General features: G+C 47.0%; 1 protein-coding gene across 1 annotated transcript in view; it reads right to left on the bottom strand.

The window, feature by feature from the left end:
- Positions 1-16,873: 16,873 nt before the first annotated feature.
- Positions 16,874-21,772, bottom strand: part of LOC143923407 (RING finger protein 112-like) — a 47,718-nt gene continuing 42,819 nt past the window's right edge. Inside the window, exon 14 of the mRNA XM_077447065.1 lies at positions 16,874-17,937. Within this exon, the coding sequence (XP_077303191.1) occupies positions 17,419-17,937 (519 nt within the window). The 3' untranslated portion in view covers positions 16,874-17,418. The remainder of the gene's footprint in view (positions 17,938-21,772) is intronic.

The following is a 21,772-nucleotide window of genomic DNA, read 5'->3' as shown; positions in this document are numbered from 1 at the left end:
GGCAGGCCTTCCATATAAGATGAGGTAACGGGCCACTAGGGAGGAGTTTTTGGCTGGGAGACATGGAGAATGGAGTACTAGGTAGCAGCAGCAGCAAGGGGGTGTAAGGCCTAGCCAATAGGGTTGCCACATCATCCCTTTAATCCAGGACAAACATGAATTGCACAGGTTATGAGGCTGATTTAATGCAGATAAGGCACCAGGTGAGTTTAATTACCACCTTAGTCAGCCACAGAACCTGTGTAATTCATGTGTGTCCCGGATTAAAGGGATGATGTGGCAACCCTACTAGCGGAGGAGCCTCGGGAGAGCTGGGATGGAGTATCCTGGAACAGCAGGGGCTGGAGAAGCTGCCGAAACGTATGTCCAGTTAAAGTTCTCCATCATGGACACGGGGCAGGAGAAGGCCGGTGAGTGGACCACAGTGGAGTTCTGGATGAGGCATGCCAGGGGAGTTGGGTGCGAAGCCAGGAGGAGAGACTGTGGGGAGAGTGTCAAATCGCAATTAAAGTTGAAGTTCACAGCAACATACACCTCTTTTTGGGGATGGGCTGCCGTGCATTTAGAAGCGCAGCCTAAAGGGCTAATGCAAGCGCAGCGCACATTTGCCACACATTATGGAAACGCATGGCCAAGTGTGTATTTTCGGAGCGGATTCAGATGAGAAAATTGACTAAATGGTGACTCAAGAGCGATGCAAGGATTCCCGAAACACGCTGCAAACCATGTTATCTGCGCGGGCTGCCGTATGTTAGGAAATGTGAAGATGAAAATGCAACACAAGAGCGACACGCATTTGCAGTGTGTTTCCAAAAAACGCAGCAAAGGGGGGGCGGAGCCGGCGTGCAAGGAGTATGGATGCGTGAGTCCTGAGCTCCTTGCCATACGGGACATCCAGAGCCTAGCACAGCGACAACCGGCACGGACAAGCGGCAGATTACCACGGCGGAAGGTCGGCGGATCTATCCGGTCATGTCGAGGAGGAGGAGGGAGCGCAAACAGCCCGGGAAACTGACAGATTTTTTCGGCCGGCTAGGCCGCTCGGTCGGGCAAGATGGCACGGCCGAAACACGTGGCACCCAGGCCTCAGAGAGTATGGAGGATTCGGCAGACGGATGGGAAAGTGTGAGTAGGCACAAACATAAGCACAAAACGCCACAGGCTATGTCCCAATCCTCCTCCAATACGAACAGCCCGGTTAAAACGAAGCCCAAGCTGACACAGGAACAGGCAGGCAGAGGGGATGGAGGCATGGCTGACGTTATTGATGACACACTGGAGTTTCAGGACGCCATTGCAGCATTCCCCACTAACAATCAGCCTGTTATGGACTCAACTTTAAAAGAGATGTTGGTCACACTGAGAGGGGCGATTCACACTGACATGCTGCAGCTGGTGACACAATGTAAGACTGAAGTGAGTGCAGTCAGTGACAGAGTTTGCCATATAGAGAACAAGATGGGGGAGTTCACAGACACGTTCAACAATATGGTGGACGCTCATAATGAACATGATGATGATATAGCCTGGCTTAAAGCAAAAGTGGCGGACCTGGAAGACCGTTCCAGGAGGAACAATGTGAAAATTAGAGGCATTCCTGAGACAGTCAAACCCCAAGATTTGATGGCATACCTCACTACAATTATGCGTGAGCTTTTGCCGGAGGTCTCTTGGAGGAACTAACAATTGACCGTATACACGGGCTACCAAAGCCGCAACATATACAAGCAAAACTCCCCAGGGACACCATTGCAAGGATACACTACTATAGAGTGAAGGAAAAATTAATGTTGGCCATAAGGCACACCACCCAGCCCCCGGAATGTATACAGGGGCTTGCCTTCTTCGCGGACCTGTCAGCCCATACTATGCAGCGAATGCGAAATCTCCTGACCATTACCAAACCGCTTAGGAACCACAAGATTCCTTATAAGTGGAACCACCCAGCTACCCTGGTCGTCTCCAAAGGGGACCGAGACTATCGCATTAATACACTGGAAGATGGCCTGCGTCTGTTGGAAAAGTGGAAAATCATCACTCCGGAATCGTCTGGCCCCACGGCACATCAAGCATTTGCGGACCCTCCTGACAGATGAAGAGGCTTCAGTGCCATGCCGTGCCTAGTTTATATTCTATTACACTTGACTCTGGATGACCCCATCGGCATTGAGACTTGTGTTTCCCCCCGTTTCTACAGCCACTGTTGGCTCGGATTCCTTGGAATCGGTTTCTATATATTTTTGTTTTTTTAATTATTTTCTATTACTTTTTTGCTCAGCATCTTATTTTTTTTTACTCGTTTTTTTTTTTTTTTTGATCTTTTGCTTCTCCTTTCGGAAATAAGACTTTCCCCAAATAGTTACTACAGTGTTCATCTATTCATCTGGTGGGTAATTGTGCTCAAAGAGGTTAGCAATTTGGCTCCATGTTTAGAGTATTCTTCTCCATTTATTGATTGGTTGTACATTCACTAGTTATGGGATTCAAAATATCTTCGTTAAATGTTAATGGTTTAAACAGTCTGCAAAAGCGGCACATGTGATGGAAGGAGGCCCAGCTGTTGCACAGCGAAGTCCTGTGCCTGCAGGAGACGCACCTTAAAGAAAGTAACCACCCCAAACTATTTAATAAACACTTTCCTACTATATACCTGTCTAATGCCCCGACAAAAAAAAGAGGTGTCGCAATTCTCATTAAACAATCAGTGGCTTTTAAATATGTTTCCCATCAACAGGATAAAGAAGGGAGGTATTTGATCCTTTGCTGTGAAATTAACAACGAGGTCTATACCATAATTAACGCCTATGCCCCAAATGCCAGACAGGTGCATTTTCTTAATAAGCTCTGGAAAAAAATACAAAAAACAGCAAAGGGCCATATTATCTTTTGCGGGGACTTGAATGCAGTTCCAGATAAAATTCTAGATGTATCCAGCCCCACCCCGCGTCTATCCTGCAGGCCAGAGCTTGCTAAATTCATGGGCTCAGCTGGCCTATTTGATGTATGGATGTGCCAACACTCCACTGAACGTGACTTTACCTTTTTTTCACGTACTCATGGCAAAAATGTAACACGTCCTATTCCAGGATTGACATGTTTTTAGTTGACAAGTTTTTATTACAGCGCATCTCCAAATCGGAGATTGGTACAATTTCGTGGACTGATCATGCACCAGTATCGGTCGTGGTTGGGGATGGCACTTTCTCCACTAGGGCAAACCAGTGGAGGTGTGATCCCCATCTGTTCAAAAACCCAGAGGTTGTAAAAGAGGTTTCTGATGCATTACAAGAGTATTTTACAATTAATGATGTTGGTGACGTAGACCCCTTCATCTTATGGAATGCGCACAAAGCATTTATTAGAGGTCTCTTGATCAAGATCAGCGCAGGGGAGAACAGGAGGAGGAGGCAGCGCTTGGATTGCCTTTTGAAGGAGATATCAGATTTAGAAACTTTGAATAAAGCCACATCCTCTTTTTCAGTCAGTAATAATCTTGCAAAAGCCCGTAATGACTTACACGCACTATTAGTTGCTCAACACTCTAGGAACATCCACAAGCTCAGGGCTAACTATTACACGCATGGCAATAAAGCAGGGAAGCTCTTGGCCACACAGCTTAAAGAGAGAGTGCTAAGGCAAAGAATACCCCATATATTCCATCCACAGAGTGATTCTAGACTCACTAACCCTAAAGAAATAGCAGATGCATTTGGTTGGTACTACAGCAACCTATACAACCTGAAGGAAGTACAACCCACACCTGATGTCATAGACCGCTTCCTTCGGGAGCTAAACCTCCCAAAACTGCAACCACAGCAATTAGAGGAGTTAAATGCCCCATTTTTGATAGCTGAAATACAGAAGACCATAGAGGCCCTTCCTAAAAATAAATCACCTGGCCCTGATGGATACTCTGCGGAGTATTACCGGACATTTTCCAGTACCCTGAACTCCTATATGCAGAGGGTGTTCCGGGTAGCTGCCTCCTCAGCCTCCTTCCCACCAGAGATGCTATCAGCAACTATTGTAACCAGGGATGCACCGAAATTTCGGCCGCCGAAACATATCGGCCGAAAATGCCCTTTTCGGCAATTTGCCAAAAGGAAAAAACGGCCGATAATTGAGCCGGAAATGGGGCGGGGCCTGGGGCAAAACTCCGCCCCCGCCCCTGGTGCCTCCCATGATGGGGGTGAATAGCGCAGGACTGATGCAGCCAGTGATGTCCCTCTGCAGTGAAGAGAGCCGTTTGGTTGAATAGAGCGCCGGGAACATCACAGCTAATAGCTGTATGTTCCCCGTCGTGCGCTGTCACACACAGCCCCTCCCCCTTGTCCGGGGAACTTTGATAGACAGATCACCTGTCCAGATTGGACGGGTGATCTGTCTATCAAAGTGCCTGGACAAGGGGGAGGGGCTGTGTGTGACGGCGCACGACGGGGAACACACAGCTATTGAAATTAAAGCTGTGATGTTCCCGGTGCTCTATTCAACCAAACGGCTCTCTTCACTGCAGAGGAACATCGCTGGCTGCATCAGTCCTGCACTATTCACCCCCATCATGGGAGGCACCAGGGGTGGGGAGGGGGCAACACTGTCTGCATCACAGGGGGAAACACTGTCTGCATCACAGGGGGAAACACTGGCTGCATCACAGGGGGCAACACTGGCTGCATCACAGGGGGGCAACACTGGCTGCATCACAGGGGGCAACACTGGCTGCATCACTGGGGGCAACACTGGCTGCATCACTGGGGGCAACACTGGCTGCATCACTGGGGGCAACACTGGCTGCATCACTGGGGGCAACACTGGCTGCACTTATCTCTTTTATCGTGTTGCCAGTCTCTGACCACCTCCTGTACCGTGTCGCCAGTCTCTGACCACCTCCCGTACCGTGTCGCCAGTCTCTGACCACCTCCTGTACCGTGTCGCCAGTCTCTGACCACCTCCTGTACCGTGTTGCCAGTCTCTGACCACCTCCTGTACCGTGTCCCCAGTCTCTGACCACCTCCTGTACCGTGTCGCCAGTCTCTGACCACCTCCTGTACCGTGTCGCCAGTCTCTGACCATCTCCTGTACCGTGTCCCCAGTCTCTTACCATCTCCTGTACCATGTTCTCTGTCTCTGACCATCTCCTGTACCGTGTCCCCAGCCTCTGACCACCTCCTGTACCGTGTCCCCAGCCTCTGACCACCTCCTGTACTGTGTCCCCAGCCTCTGACCACCTCCTGTACCATGTCCCCAGCCTCTGACCACCTCCTGTTCCATGTTCCCAGCCTCTGACCACCTCCTGTACCATGTCCTCAGCCTCTGATCACCTCCTGTACCATGTCCCCAGCCTCTGACCACCTCCTGTACCATGTCCCCAGCCTCTGACCACCTCCTGTACCATGTCCCCAGCCTCTGACCACCTCCTGTACCATGTCCCCAATCTCTGACCACCTCCTGTACCATGTCCCCAGTCTCTGACCACCTCCTGTACCATGTCCCCAGTCTCTGACCACCACCTGTACCATGTCCCCAGTCTCTGACCACCTCCTGTACCATGTCCCCAGTCTCTGACCACCTCCTGTACCATGTCCCCAGTCTCTGACCATCTCCTGTATAAAAATATTTTTTGAAAACAGTCATTTTCGGTATCGGTGCTGTTTCGGTATCGGTTTCGGTTTTCGGCCTAGTGTATTTTTCATTTTCGGTATCGGTTTCGGCACCAAAAAACCCATTCGGTGCATCCCTAATTGTAACTTTACCTAAGCCAGGGAAGGACCCAGATAGAGTGCAGAACTTCAGGCCCATATCTTTGTTAAATGTGGACTTGAAGATATATGCAAAGATCCTGGCTAACAGGTTAACAAAGCTTTTACCCCAATTGGTACAGCCCGATCAAGTGGGGTTCATTGCGGGGAGACAGGCTCCAGATTCCACTAGGAGGGTGTTAAATTTGATTCACTCTGCGTCCGGTGGGGGGGGGCCTGTGGTCCTCCTGTCGCTGGACGCAGAGAAAGCCTTCGACAGAGTACACTGGGGGTATCTCTCGGCAGTCCTATCGAAGTTTGGCTTCTCGGGCCCGGTCTTCTCCGCCATTTCCGCTCTGTACTCCAGACCCTCGGCACATGTTTTTGCAGAAGGCCTGTTCTCTGAACAGTTTTGTATTACCAATGGGACGAGACAGGGGTGCCCTTTGTCACCCCTGATATTCGCCCTTGTGATGGAGCCGCTGGCGGAGAGGATAAGGACTCATCTGCACATTCGGGGTATTAGCTTCGGGTCCACCAGACACTCTATAACTTTATACGCAGATGATGTGATTTTGTCTCTTGTGGATCCGGAGATATCCCTGAAAATGGTATATGAGGTGTTGGAGGAGTTCAAAGATGTATCCTTCTATAAGATTAATGCAACTAAATCAAGCATATTGGGAATAAATGTTTCATTAGACATGCAGAGCCGTATACAAACCTCCTTGCCATACGTCTGGGCGGCAGAATCTATACAATACTTAGGCGTAAGGTTGACCAGCTCCTTATCTCAAATCTATAAATACAACTTTGAATCTGTCCCATCGAGCTTTGAGGGAGAACTGTCCAGATTTAGGAAGTTTTTTCTCTCTTGGTCTGGCAGATTGGCCACGTACAAAATGTTCTTACTACCGAAGCTTTTATATCTCTTTAGAGCACTTCCTGTTACACTTTCTAGACGGTATCTCCCCTACTATCGGAGGTAGCGGCCTTGGTGGATGTTTCGTTTGAGTATGAAAAATCAATAGCATATCAGGAAAAGAGAATGCATTCCTTTCTTTGGAAATGTGCTTTATGGGATAAATTTAGGAGACGTCCTTAGACAGGTATGCAGGAATAGTTCTGGCTTGTTAGAATAATGCTGATATGTCACCCCGCCTTCGATTTTTGCCTTATTGAATGTTAAGTTACTTGTCATTATCTCATAGTATATATCTAGGAGACAGTAATTCATGTATCTCCTGTTAATCTTTTTGAGTGAGCTTGACTTTGTTTTGCAACTTTATCACTGATTGACCAAGCTTGAACCTGTACTTATTTAAATGTTAATCTGTGAAATTTCAATAAAAAGATTTTGAAACAAAAAAACGCAGCAAAGTGCATGTTTTTTGTGCGGGTTGCTGGGCATTTGGAAATGTGCAGATGTGACCGAAAACGAATGGTTAATGACGCCCCAATTGTGGTTAGCGTGACAAAATGTGCTACAAACAAACCAGCATGCACAACGTTTCACAATTGGGAAGCTTATTAACCACTTGCTGACCGGGCTTTCTCAGGAACTTCTTGTTTACATGTTGCAATCAGTATTTTTTTTGCTAGAAAATTACTTATAACCCCCAAACATTATACAGAGACCCTAGGGAATAAAATGGCAATTGTCGCAATTTTTTGTCACATGGCATTTGCAAAGGCAATTTTTGGGGAAAAAAATTCACTTGAATTTAAGGAAAAAAAAAAAACGCATGTCACACTTTAAAATCGTGCATGCTCGTGGAATGGGGACAAACTACAGTACTTTAAAATCTCCATTGGCGACGCTTTGAATGCCTTTACAGGTTACATGTTTAGAGTTACAGAGGAGGTCTAGCACTAGAATTATTGCTCCTGCTTTAACGTTTGCAGCCGTATCTCACATGTGTGGTTCGAATATCGTTTACATATGCATGACTTATGTATGCGTAAGCATGGTGGGGGGGGGCTTTACTTTTTTTTAAATTATTATTTATTTTATTTTTACACTGTCCCTTTATTTGTTTTTTTAATCACTTTTATGTCTATTAAAATGTGTAAACATCCCCTGTAAGAGAAATAATGATAACAGGTCCACTTCTTTACCTTTAAAAGCAAAAGATAATAAAAATATATAAATAGTAATATTAATAAATGTATGTATAATATATATATATCCCTCCTTACATCAGGTGTCTCTCAGCGGAGTCCTTCCTTTCATCAGGTGTCCCTCAGCGGAGTCCTTACATACATCTGGTGTCCATCAGCGGAGTCCTTCCATACATCTGGTGTCCCTCAGCAGAGTCCTTCCATACATCTGGTGTCCCTCAGCGGAGTCCTTCCATACATCTGGTGTCCATCAGCGGAGTCCTTCCATACATCTGGTGTCCCTCAGCAGAGTCCTTCCATACATCTGGTGTCCATCAGCAGAGTCCTTCCATACATCTGGTGTCCATCAGCGGAGTCCTTCCATACATCTGGTGTCCCTCAGCAGAGTCCTTCCTTACATCTGGTGTCCCTCAGCGGAGTTCTTCCATACATCTGGTGTCCCTCAGCGGAGTCCTTACATACATCTGATGTCCCTCAGCAGAGTCCTTCCTTACATCAGGTGTCCCTCAGCAGAGTCCTTCCTTACATCAGGTGTCTTTCAGCAGAGTCGTTCCTTACATCAGGTGTCCCTCAGCAAAGTCCTTCCTTACATCAGGTGTCCCTCAGCAGAGCCCTGCCTTACATCAGGTGTCCCTCAGCGGAGTCCTGCCTTACATCAGGTGTCCCTCAGTGGTGTCCCCCCAGTGAAGCCCCTCCTTACATTCCATCAGCGGCGTCTGCCATTACAGTAGATCGGCTCTCGTGTAACAAGTGAACAAGCAATAGGTTAGCTTAGATCAGGGGATCTCAACTCCTCAGGACCCACTAACAGGTTTGTAAGATAACTGAAATACATCACAGGTGATATAATTTGCTGCTCAGTGATTGCAGTATTCTAGTCTGCATCTCCCCAAGGTAATACTTAAAGTCTGGCCTGTTAGTGGGTCCTGAGAACAGAAGTTGAGAACCCCTGGTTTAGATCAAAAGCATATTCATGTGTTAGAATGGCCCAGTCACAGTTCAGACCTAAATCCAATTGACAATCTGTGGCTAGACTTGAAAATTGCTGTTCACAGACGCTCTCCATCCAATCTGACAGAACTTGAGATATTCTGCCAAGAAGAATGGGCAGAAATGTCACTTTCTAGATGTGCAAAGCTGGTAGAGACATCCCCAAAAAGACTTGCAGCTGTAATTGCAGAGAAAGGCGGTTCTACAAAGTATTGACTCTGGGGGGCGCCATACAAATGTCCCCCACATATTTATTTGTAAAAAAAAAATGAAAATAATTTATCATTTTCCTTTCACTTCACAATTATGTGCCGCTTTGTGTTGGTCTATCACATAAAATCCCAATAAAATACATTTACATTTTTGGTTGTAATATGACAAAATATGAAAAATTACAAGGGGTACGAATACTTTTTCAAGGCACTGTACATTAAAATAGTTGTTAAGCCACTCTGCTATCTTTACACAAACTTCCCTGTTTGCTAATGACAAATGTCCCGGCGTCTGTGCTTTATAAACAAAATGCCGATATATACCCGATTTCGAAGCTCCGCTCGGTGCTCACGTGTCCGGCCGGCTCTCTCCTCTCCCGATCTGACAGCTAGAGCTGGGAGGGGCCAATAATCCCCCCGCTGACGTATCAGCATATTTCATGCACACTATTTCTTAGCATATTTGAACAGCCTTGTTGAGCTGTGAATTATTTTTCTTTATATAGTTCTTTCACTGGCGTGGCTTGTTTCTACATCCTGACTAGGGATGAGCTTCGTGTTCGAGTCGAACATACGTTCGACTCGAACATCGGCTGTTCGTCCGTTCAGCGAAGTCCGAACATTTTGGTCCGTTCGCGCCAAATTCGTGTGGCGCAGTGCATTGCTGGCTCATGATTGGCCAAGCATGCACTGTGACCCCGCATGCTTGGCCAATCGCAGCGCCAGCAGCGAGGAGAGCCATGATTGGCCACAGGCAGGATGCCTGTGGCCAATCATAGCTCAGGCTGTGTAGTGCACGCCCCAAACTATATAAGGCCACCAGCGCGGCGGCCTTGTGTAGTGTGTTGGCGTCTGAAGCAGTGGGTGTTCTGTGTACCTTCAACACAGTACACACCGATCGTTTTCGGCCGATTTTCGATCTTGCTGTTGTGTAGTGGTTGTTGTCTGCGTGCCCTGACCGCAGTATACACCGCTATATTCACCTCACCTATATAGCTAGTGATCTATCTTTTATAATAGAGCTTGCAGTCAGTAGTGTTAGGAGATTGTGCGTGCTGTCTGCGTGCTCTGTACCCAGTACACACCGCTATATCCACCTACATAGCTCTTCTCTATTTGAGCCCACTTGCCATCTGCAGGAGCTATTGGAAGTTGTGTGTGCCTCCAGCACAGCACAGTATACATCTGTATATACCCCTTTATCTCTGGTGTTCTATAATAAAGGCATCTGCAGGAGTAAGTGGGTGTTCTGTGTACCTTCAACACAGTACACACCGATCATTTTCGGACGATTTTCGATCTTGCTGTTGTGTAGTGGTTGTTGTCTGCGTGCCCTGACCGCAGTATACACCGCTATATTCACCTCACCTATATAGCTAGTGATCTATCTTTTATAATAGAGCTTGCAGTCAGTAGTGTTAGGAGCTTGTGCGTGCTGTCTGCGTGCTCTGTACCCAGTACACACCGCTATATCCACCTACATAGCTCTTCTCTATTTGAGACCACTTGCCATCTGCAGGAGTTATTGGAAGTTGTGTGTGCCTCCAGCAGAGCACAGTATACATCTGTATATAGCCCTTTATCTCTGGTGTTCTATAATAAAGGCATCTGCAGGAGTTAGTGGGTGTTGTGTGCCTCCAGCACAATATACACTACCCAACTGCTTTTTTACCCAACTCCCTTCAGGCCATTACCATGTCCGGAAGGCCAGCAAGGAGAGGCAGACAGGCGCGAGCCGATAAAAGAGGGCAAGCAGGCTCTGTGTCTAGAGACCACAGTGCTGGTCGTGGACGCGGTGCATTGTCATCAGCACGTGGCCATGGGACACGCTTGTCCTTCTTTTCGGCAGCTGGACATGTTGAGCCGCAACATGCCAACGACTTGGTAGAGTAAATGACCAAGCCCTCTTCATCCTCCTCATCCTCTCTCACCCAGTCTCAGGGTACTAGCAAAGTAGCTGCCAACGCATAGTCTTCCCTCCTCTCAATGTCATCATCAGTGACTCCTTCCCTAGACCCACCACGTCCTCCTGAGGAGTCTCCTGAACTCTTTGAGCACAGTGTTGGGTACATGCTCCAGGAGGATGCCCAGTGTTTTGTAGCCTCTGATGATGACACTCAGCTAGAGGAAGGCAGTAGCGTGAATGCAGAGAGAGGGGATGCTCAAGAAGGACAGCAATCTGGCAGTCATGTTCCACAAGCTGCAGCATACTGCCAGGTTTGCTACAGCGATGAAGAGGGAGGGGATGATGAGGGCACTGACTCCACGTGGGTGCCTGGTAGGAGAGAGGAGGAGGAGGAGGAGGAGGCACATGTACAACGAGGCAGGATGTCCTCCGGGGGCCAGCTTAGGGGCAGCACACCGACTGAATCACACCGCAGAGCTCCGCCTGTACAGGGCGCTGCCTCTGCACGTTATTCTAAAAGTTCTTTGGTGTGGGCCTTTTTTGAGACGAGTGCAGTCTCAAGCGTATCTCGCGTGGCCAAAACATCAGCCGCTTGGGCAACACATACTTGACCAGACATATGTTGACCTGCCATGCAGCTCGTTGGCAAGCGTACCTCAAAGACCCACACCAAAGAACAAAGCGGCCCTCTCCTTGCTCTTCATCAGCTGGCATCTCCAACCCCACTAGACCTTCAGTCCTCTCTGAAACCTGCTCTGAGAGGAATGAAGGTGTAGAATTAGGTGTGTCACAGCCAAGTGTTTCCAGGCACTCTGCTAGCAGTACACCCACGTCCGATTATAGCAGGCAAATGTCCCTGCCCCAGCTGCTGGACCGGCGAAAGAAGTTCACTCCCAGCCATCCACATGCCCAGCGGTTGAATGCTAGCTTGGCTAAATTGCTAGCACTTCAACTGCTGCCTTTTCAGTTGGTAGACTTCCCTTCCGTGAGTTTGTACAATGCGCGGTTCCTCAGTGGCAGGTCCCCAAACGCCACTTTTTCTCACGGAAGGCGATTCCGGCTCTCTACTGGCATGTGAAAGGCAATGTCCTTGCCTCGCTGGACAGGGCGGTCAGCGGTAAGGTGCATATTACCGCTGACTCATGGTCCAGCAGGCATGGACAGGGACGTTACCTGTCTTTCACGGCCCATTGGGTCACTCTTCTGGCAGCTGGGAAGGATGCAGGACAAGGTGCAGTAGTGTTGGAGGTTGTTCCGCCTCCAAAATGCTACTATTGGTTGTGACACACCTCTCTCCTCCACCCCCTCCTCTTCTTCTTCCTCCATGGCCTCTTCAAGTGCTCTGTCCTCAGAACCAGCGGTGTTCCGTAGGCGTTCCAGGGGCTACGCAAGTACGCAGGCAAAACGATGCCATGCCGTGCTTGCGCTGGTTTGTTTGGGGGACAGGAGCCACACTGGGGCGGATGTTTTGTCAGCTCTGCAGGGGCAGGCCGAGAGGTGGTTGACGCCACGCCAGCTTAAGCCAGGAATGGTGGTTTGTGACAATGGCACTAACCTCCTCTCCGCCCTCCGAAAGGGGCAACTAACCCATGTGCCCTGTGTAGCTCACGTCCTTAACCTGGTGGTGTAGCGGTTCTTGGGCAGGTACTCCGGCTTACAGGATGTACTGAAGCAGGCCAGGAAAGTCTGTGTGCATTTCCACCGATCATTTAATGCCTGTGCTCGGCTGGCTGAGCTCCAAAAGGAGTTGAACCTGCCCAAGAACCGCCTTATATGTGACATGCCCACCAGGTGGAACTCAACGTTGGCCATGCTGCAGTGGCTGCACACGCAGCAGAGGGCCATCAATGAGTACCTGTGCGACTACGGCACCAGGACAGGGTCAGGGGAGCTCGGTTTTTTCTCACCACGCCAGTGGGGCTTGATCAGGGATGCATGCACTATCCTGTCACCGTTTGTGGAGGCCACAAGGATGGTGAGCAGTGACAGTGCATGCATCAGTGACACTGTACCTCTTGTCCACCTCTTGGAGCATACGCTGCGTGGAATAATGGACAGGGCACTTGAGGCAGAACAGAGGCAGGAAGAGGACTTCCTTGCCTCTCAAGGCCCCCTTTATCCAGACAGTGTTCCTGCTGTGCCACCCATCACACAGGAAGAGGATGAGGAGGAGGAAGAGGAGGAGGAGGATGATTGTGTCAGCATGGAGGTGGAGGTTGGCACTCAGCATCAGCAGCAGTCTTGTAGGGATGATTTACAGTCCCAAGAAACACGTGGACTTGTACGTGGCTGGGAGGAGGTAGCTGCGGATCATGTTGCCCTTAGTGACCCAGAGGACTCCGGACCGAATGCCTCAGCTAACCTACGCTGCATGGCCTCCCTGATCCTGCAAAGCCTGCGGAAGGATCCTCGTATTCTTTGGATCAAGGAGAGGGACCATTACTGGCTGGCCACTCTCCTTGATCCACGATACAAGGGTAAGGTTGCCGACCTTATCTTGCCATCGCAGAGGGAGCAGACGATGAGACATCTCCGGGAGGCCTTGCAGAAAGGTCTGTGCAATGCTTTCCCAGAGACTGGGAGGTTACAAACTCCTGGCCCTGGACAACGTGTTGCTGAGGCATCGGTCAGAAGGAGCGGTGGAGAAGGTGGCCGTCTGACTGATGCTTTCAGACAATTTTTTAGTCCGCAGCCCCAAGGTATGATCGGTTCCAGCAACCATCGCCAGCGTATGATTTACATGGTGCAGGAATACCTAGGGGCAAGGTCAGACTTGGACACCTTCCCCACCGAAAATCCTCTGGCTTACTGGGTCTTGAGGATGAATCACTGGCCAGAGCTTGCACAGTATGCAATTGAGCTACTGGCCTGTCCTGCATCCAGCGTTCTTTCGGAACGCACCTTCAGTGCTGCTGGTGGCTTTGTTACCCATCACAGGGTGCGCCTGTCCACCGAATCAGTTGATCGACTGACCTTCATCAAGATGAATCAGTCTTGGATCACCCACAGCTACCAAGCACCTGATGTAACCGAAGAATTTTTTTTGAAATATCACATCCCTTCAAGACTGCCTATGCTGATGCTGAGTGACTGTCCTGTTATGTTGATTGTCTATCCTCTTCCACCTCCGCTGATATGTTGGAAGAACATTTCTGGTTCTGAGTGATGCCATTAGCCCAATTTTTCTGCCCCTGTTTAACAGGGGCGTTTAAGTACAATTTTTGATGCAATGCTTTGCAGCAGGGCTAATTCCTGCAATAAAACTAGAGTATATGGGAGAGGTTGCAGTGTCGTGGCAACAGCACCAGTGCCTAAGGCCCAATTTTTCTGCCTTTGTTTAACAGGGACATGTAATTACAATTCTTGATATAATATTTCACAGGAGGGCCCATTCCTGTGCCCACCCAGAGTAACTGTGAGGACTTATAGTGTTGTGGCACCAGCACCACAACCACCAAAGGTCAATTTTTCTACCACTGTTCAACAATGGCATGTAATTACAGTTCTTGATATAATCGTTCACAGCAGGGTGCTACAGCGCCCAGCAAGAGTCACTTTGAGGGCTTACAATGTTGTGGCAAAACCAACACCTTGTTCCGCCATTTCTGCAGAGCATATAGGGCAGGCCCCTACTTTCAAACATCCAACTTACAAACATCTCCTACTTGCAAATGGAAGGAGACAACAGCAAGTGAGATGAAAAAAGATGGACGACAAAACAAATTATACAGGGGTGATAACCCTTCCCTATGTTTTCCAAAAAGCTTAAAAATTGATTTTTTGACTGGAGCTACACTTTAAAAATGTGCCAGTTGAAAATTACAAACAGATTCAACTTAACACAACAAACCTACACAGTCCCTGTCTTGTTTGCACCGCCTGTATACTGCTGTTCTGAGTATATAGGGCCTGGGGGCCACATGCATTTCCTTTTTTCAATATGGGTACGGGGTTCCCCTTAATATGCGTACGAAACCCAAAGGGGCTGGTAATGGGCAGGGAGGGCTACCCATGCCATTTTTCTCAATGATTTTCAACCATATTGCAGGAACCAGATATAACATTAAAATCGCAAGCAGTTTTAAATGGTGTTATTTCCGTTTAATGTCATATTGTGCAGGGACTGTTCTAAACACGGGAAACACGTGGCACTTCACAGGCATACTACAGACACCCCCTAGGCACCATATTTAAAGTAATATTTCACTTTTATTTTTCACTTTAATCATCATTAAAATCAGTGCTCCCGCCAAAATGGCCATTTTTAAAAACATTTTAGGCATTGACCCATGTCCCCTGGGGCAAGAGCCAGGTCCCCAAACCATTTTTAGGACAGTATCTTGCATATTAGCCGTTAAAATTAGCACTTTTAATTTCGAACGTTCGAGTCCCATAGACGTCAATGGGGTTCTAAAGTTCGTTCGAATTTGGGGTCCGTTCGAAAGTTCTGGTGCGAACCGAACCGGGGGGTGTTCAGCTCATCCCTAATCCTGACCACCATTATTATCTGTAGAGATATGTGTGAACGCTTACTTTAAAGTAAAAATATTTACTTTGCTGATGTAGCGGTACCCCCGCAGGGGCTGCTAGATATTGTGGTCCTACCCGTCACCTCTGCCCAGCCCAGAATTCACTTCCCATTCACCTTAGAGATAATGAACAGTCCGTATGTTTGTTTTGTATTTTTGAGGGATTTTGAAGTTGGATAGGGCAAGGAAAATTATGGGATACCTCTCTCTCCTGTACAATACTTGGTTACAGGCACAGATAGCACATGGTAGACCCAACTCTGACTCGGTCAGGCCTTAGAAACTGCCATTTGCAGGCAGGGACAGTGAGGGCCCCTTTAGTGTAGCAACAAATAGTGAAAGAAAAATCTTTTAATGCTAGCTGTCCTATGGTGGACTACTGCTCCCAAGCAGTCCTCTTCAGGCCCTGCCAGCCCTCCTGACTGCAGCCGCCCGACTCCACAGTCTCTTCTTCTGGCTCTACATCCATCTCAGACTGCACTCTCCAAGTCCGATCTGGCATGCCTACCCCGCTCTCCCAACTGTGCCCGTCACTCACCGGCACTGCACTTCGGTGGATCCCTCCTGGAAACTTGCCTGGTAACACTAGCTTCCCGTCGTCTCTCTCATCCCCTCTCCGTGCCTTCTGTCCAGATCCTTCATTGTTACTCAGAATGGCTCCAACTTGCACCCGAACCCCACAGGCCCAAGGTCACCCCCCCCCACCAGAATGGGAGTGCCTCAAAGGCCACTCAACAACCTAGTGCTCCATCTCCAGCTTCTTCCACCAAACAACTCCTCCCCAGCAGTGCTGACCCTGGGTATGTCAAGGAGGCCTGCCACCTGCCAATCCTAGTTGGGGACTGGTCAGGGCTCCCTGAGACTAGAGTTGCTACATCATCCCTTTAATCCAGGGCACATATTAATTACACAGGTTCTGAGGCTGATTTATTGCAGATAAGGCACCAAGTGAGTTTAATTACCACCTTAATCAGCCTCAGAACCTGTGTAATTAATGTGTGTCCTGGATTAAAGGGATGATGTGGCAACCCTACCTGAGACACCTTCAGACAGCTCCACCTCTCTTCCCCCTCCTCTCTACTAGAATCCTCTAGAAGACAGAGGGAGGTAACCGAAAGATGTGGCTATCTGTAAATCACCTGATCCTGCTCTAGGGCCAGGCCACTCCCAGTCCACACAGATCAAAACAAACAGGCCTAGCTTCCAGCTAAGCCTGATTAAATTAACCTGCACACAAAAAAATCCTACTTCTAGCACCTACCTAAAGTAGAGGCTGCTTCACTAATCTTCATATCTGTATTCTTAAAACATATTAAAAACAATTGAAAAAAAAAAAATATATATATATAAATTTTAGTAAGACACAAATCACATAGAAAATATAATTAGGAACTCTTAGTTTATTGTAAAAATTAAGTTTCAGAACAAGGCTTGCCTTCAATGGACCTGTGGGACATTGGTGTTATTTAGAGAGGTCTCCTACGTGGGCCTGTGATGATGGGCAGTTTGCCTTCAGGTGGATTTCACTTGAACTTGAGATGAGTTTAGAACCTTAAGCGGTCATTCATGGTTCATTAACAGATACAGGTAACCTTCTAAGATGTATCAACCTGCTCTGAACTGCTTTCGCACTCCTTTTGACTTGTATGAAGGAAACTAAGCAGTTCTGGTGCAAACAAAAGCTGGTTGGCACAGGTCCTGTATCTGGTTTCTAGAATGTATTGTAATTTATATCTCTGAAAGAAATGTAATGCAAATACGAAATCCAATTTCAAATCAATCAAAAAATAATTACCCAAAAAAGTAAAGCTAATAAATGTTAAATACACATATAAAGATATCCGGTAAAAGAATGTGCCACTGTTATATTAAACAGTTCATAAATAAAAGAAGTTCCAGAGATATTTCCAGGAATGATGCCAGTCTTATTTGTCCACCAGATGTTCGGTGTCCTCTGTGGACGCCTCTGTACTGCGCTCTGCTTTTGTGTCTTTTTTCTTTTCCACGTGTCCAACAACGCGACCAACGCCCGCTCCAACACCTGTGCCGATAGCTCCGAGGGCGACGGAGCCTCCGAGCGCCCCTGTGACCACTGCCGCGGTTGTGCTGCCCAATAAACCTACAGCCTCAACGGCGAGCACAGTCCCAGCCACAGCTGCCCCTACAACCCCACCGGCCAGGCTCAGGACTCCGCCTCCTACTGCACAGCCAATGCCCACTGCGCACCTGGTGAAGCGCTTTGAATAGTCGGCGCAGAAACGCTCTTCTTTTTCTTTCAACAGAGATTTCATCTCTTCCATGAGCATCCCCTTCTCTGCAGCATTATCGCCTCTCAGGATACCCTCATACGTATCTAGAAGAACATCAGCCTGCTCTCTGACCCTGGTCCTCATCTGAGATGTCCTCACCCCAAGGACCTTAAATGGAGAAGCGTTGGCAGGGAGCTGTAGGAGAAAAAGAACAGTAAAAATCAAAAATGTTGGACTTGCCCAGGTTAGTGTGAAACTAGAACATCTGGTGCTACATACAACACCACCTACATTAATCCATAGAAATTCTATATCGGAACGTGCAAGTTTGGTTAAATATCTGGGCAATTTATTCAAATATTCTCTGAAGGGGATAATTAACATGAACTTCAAAATTACATTTCTAGGAGTCTCTTAGGTTGGATAGAACAATATTACTTATTTCTCCAAAGCTGGTCAAAAATATGTAACATTATAACATTTAGTGGCTCCATCAGTCAAGTCTCTGGATCTCCATAGGAGGAAGTTGTAAATGCCAACTTTGTTTGAGCACAGGAGAGGAGTGCTCCTTCTACCTCAATCCCCTTCTCAAACTCTTTCCCTTTGCATCTGTTCCTCTTTCTCTTTTGCTTCTTCCTACCCCTTTGTACTACTAAAAAAAATTCCTAAAGTGTTTCTAAACTCAGAAGGTTTTCAATCTCAATGCTTTCTTTGCTTTAAGATAAAAAAAAAAAACCTTCTTTGTGTAGCAGTCCCCCTAATACTTACCTGAGCCAATCTCAATCCAGTGATGTTGCCCAAGAGTCTTGGCTGTCCAGGACACACCCTCCTCATTGGCTGAGACAGCAGCGGAGTGCCATTGGCTCCCACTGCTATCACGTCAGTGAGCCAATGAGGAGATATTGGGGGCAGGACCAAGGGGGCTTTGTGTCTGAATGGACACACAGAGCAATGCTTCTTGCTGTAGGGGCACTCGGCAGGAGGGAGGGGCCAGGAACACAGGTGTGGGACCCCAGAAGAGGAGGATCGGGCTACTCTGTGCAAAACCATTACAAAGAGCAGGTGAGTATAACATGTTTGTTAGTTTTAATCTCAAAAGCCAAGACTTTAATAGCACTTTAAGGAAGCAATCCCTATACAACTGCATCAAGCTCGGTTTACCAAAAAGCCACATCGCTCTACTCTTCTGGACCTTCTTCTGAACTGCAGCTAGGGATGAACATACGTTCGACTCGAACATCGGCTGTTCGCACGTTCGGCGAATACCGAACGTTATGGGCCGTTCGCGCCAAATTCGTGTGGTGCTCATGGCCCACAATGCGCTGCGCCATCGCAGTGCATTGCTGGCTCATGATTGGCCAAGCATGCACTGTGACCCCGCATGCTTGGCCAATCACAGTGCCGGCAGCAAGGAGAGCCATGATTGGCCACAGGCAGGATGCCTGTGGCCAATCATAGCTCAGGCTGTGTAGTACACGCCCCACACTATATAAGGCCACCAGCGCGGTGGCCTTGTGTAGTGTGTTGGCGTCTGTAGGAGTTAGTGGGTGTTCTGTGTACCTTCAACACAGTATACACCGTTCGTTAATCGGATGATTTTGCGTTCTTGCTCTTCTGTAATTGAGCTTTTAGCAATCTGCAGGAGTTTGTGGGTGTTGTCTGCGTGCCCTGACCGCAGTATACACCATTATCCACCTATATAGCTAGCTATATTGCTCTTCTGTAATAAAGCTTGCAGTCAGTTGTAGGAGATTGTGTGTGTTGTCTGCGTGCCCTGAGCGCACTATACACCATTATATCCACCTATACCAGCACCAGTGCCACCAGCCCAATTTTTCAGCCCCTGTTTAACAGGGGCATTTAATTACAATTTTTGATGCAATGCTTTGCAGCCGGGCTCATTCCTGCACTACAACTAGAGTATATGGGAGAGGTTGCAGTATCGTGGCACCAGCACCAGTGCCTAAGGCCCAATTTTTCAGCCCCTGTTTAACAGGGACATGTAATTACAATTCCTGATATAATATTTCACAGCAGGGCCCATTCCTGCGCCCACCAAGAGTAACTGTTGTGGCACCAGCACCAGTACCACAACCACCAAAGGCCCAATTTTTCTACCACTGTTCAACAATGGCATGTAATTGCAATTCTAGAGTCACTTTGAGGGCTTACAATGTTGTGGCAACACCAACACCTTGTTCCGCCATTTCTGCAGAGCATATAGGGCAGGCCCCTACTTTCAAACATCCAACTTACAAACGTCTCCTACTTGCAAACGGGAGGAGACAACAGGAAGTGAGATGAAAAAAGACGGACGGCAAAACAAATTATACAGGGGTGATAACCCTTCCCTATGTTTTCCAAAAAGCTTAAAAATAGATTTTTTGACTGGAGCTACACTTTAAAAATGTACCAGTTCAAAATTACAAACAGATTCCACTTAACACAACAAATTTACACAGTCCCTGTCTTGTTTGCATCGCCTGTATACTGCTGTTCTGAGTATATAGGGCCTGGGGGCCACACGCATTTCCTTTTTTTAATATGGGTACGGGGTTCCCCTTAATATCCGTACAAGACCCAAAAGGGGCTGTTAATGGGCAGGGGGGGCTACCCATGCAATTTTTCTCAATGATTTTCATCCATATTGCCAGAACCAGATATTACATTAAAAACGCAAGCAGTTTTAAATGACGTTATTTCCGTTTAATGTCATTTTGTGCAGGGACTGTTCTAAACACCGGAAACACGTGGCACTTCACAGGCATACTACAGACACCCCCCAGGCACCATATTTAAAGGAATATTTCACTTTTTTTTTTTTCACTTTAATAGTCATTAAAATCAGTGCTCCCGCCAAAACGGCCATTTTTAAAAACATTTTAGGCATTGACCCATGTCCCCTGGGGCAGGAGCCAGGTCCCCAAACTCTTTTTAGGACAGTATCTTGCATATTAGCCATTAAAATTAGCACTTTTTATTTCGAACGTTCGAATCTATGTGTGTAGGCATAACAACTTGTAGTCTCCAGAGGAGCATGTGACATGGAGACAACTAACTTTTTAAAACAATTTTTTAAATGAATTTGACATATTAAAAACTTTAGTGATTGGATTTAGGTCTACCTTTTACCATCAATTACTTTTTAATTCAGTATTGATTTTATGGGCAATTATTGGATTACTATGATATATAGCCTGTATTTCTAAACCCACTAGCTACAGGAAGTGCCTAAAAAAACTTCCATTCAAGATCCGAGATTTAAAAAAAAAGCTTCAATATAGAAAAAATAAATAAATAAATGATTTTACAAGCAATTACAGATCATTAGGATAGCGCGCAAAAAAAAAAAAAAAAAAAAAGTTTTATTTTTTTTAACCACATAAGCCCTGGACCATTAGGCTGGCCAAAGACCAGAGCACTTTTTGCAATTTGGCACTGTGTCGCTTTAACTGATAATTGCGCGGTCGTGCGATGTGGCTCCCAAACAAAACTGACGTCCTTTTTTCCCCACAAATAGAGCTTTCTTTTGGTGGCATTTGATCACCTCTGCATTTTTTTATTTAAATTTTTTTGCTCTATAAACAAAAAAATAGGGACAATATTGAAAAGAAAAAAGTTTTCCTCAGTTTAGGCCAATATGTATTCAACATATTTTTTGAAAAAAAAAAAAAAAACTGCAATAAGCGTTTATTGATTGGTTTGCGCAAAAGTTATAGCATCTACAAAATAGGGGAACATTTTATGGCATTTTTATTAATATTTTTTTTTTTTTTACTAGTAATGCGATTTTTTTTTATCAGGACTGCAACACCATGGTGGACATGTCGGACAATTTTGACACATTCTTGGGACCATTCACATTTATACAGCGATCAGTGCGATTTAAAAGGCATTGATTACTGTGTAAATGTGACTGGCAGTGAAGGGGTTAACACTAGGCGGTGCTGTAAGGGTTAAGTGTGTCCTAGGGAGTGATTCTAACTCGGGAGGGGAGGGGCTACGTGTGACACATCACTGATCACCGCTC

This window comes from Lithobates pipiens, unplaced genomic scaffold, assembly GCF_037356315.1.
Source record: "Lithobates pipiens isolate NorthernLeopardFrog02 unplaced genomic scaffold, aLitPip1_a1.2 Scaffold_22, whole genome shotgun sequence".
Classification (NCBI taxonomy): domain Eukaryota; kingdom Metazoa; phylum Chordata; class Amphibia; order Anura; family Ranidae; genus Lithobates; species Lithobates pipiens.
This window is presented reverse-complemented; position numbering and strand designations above follow the sequence as displayed.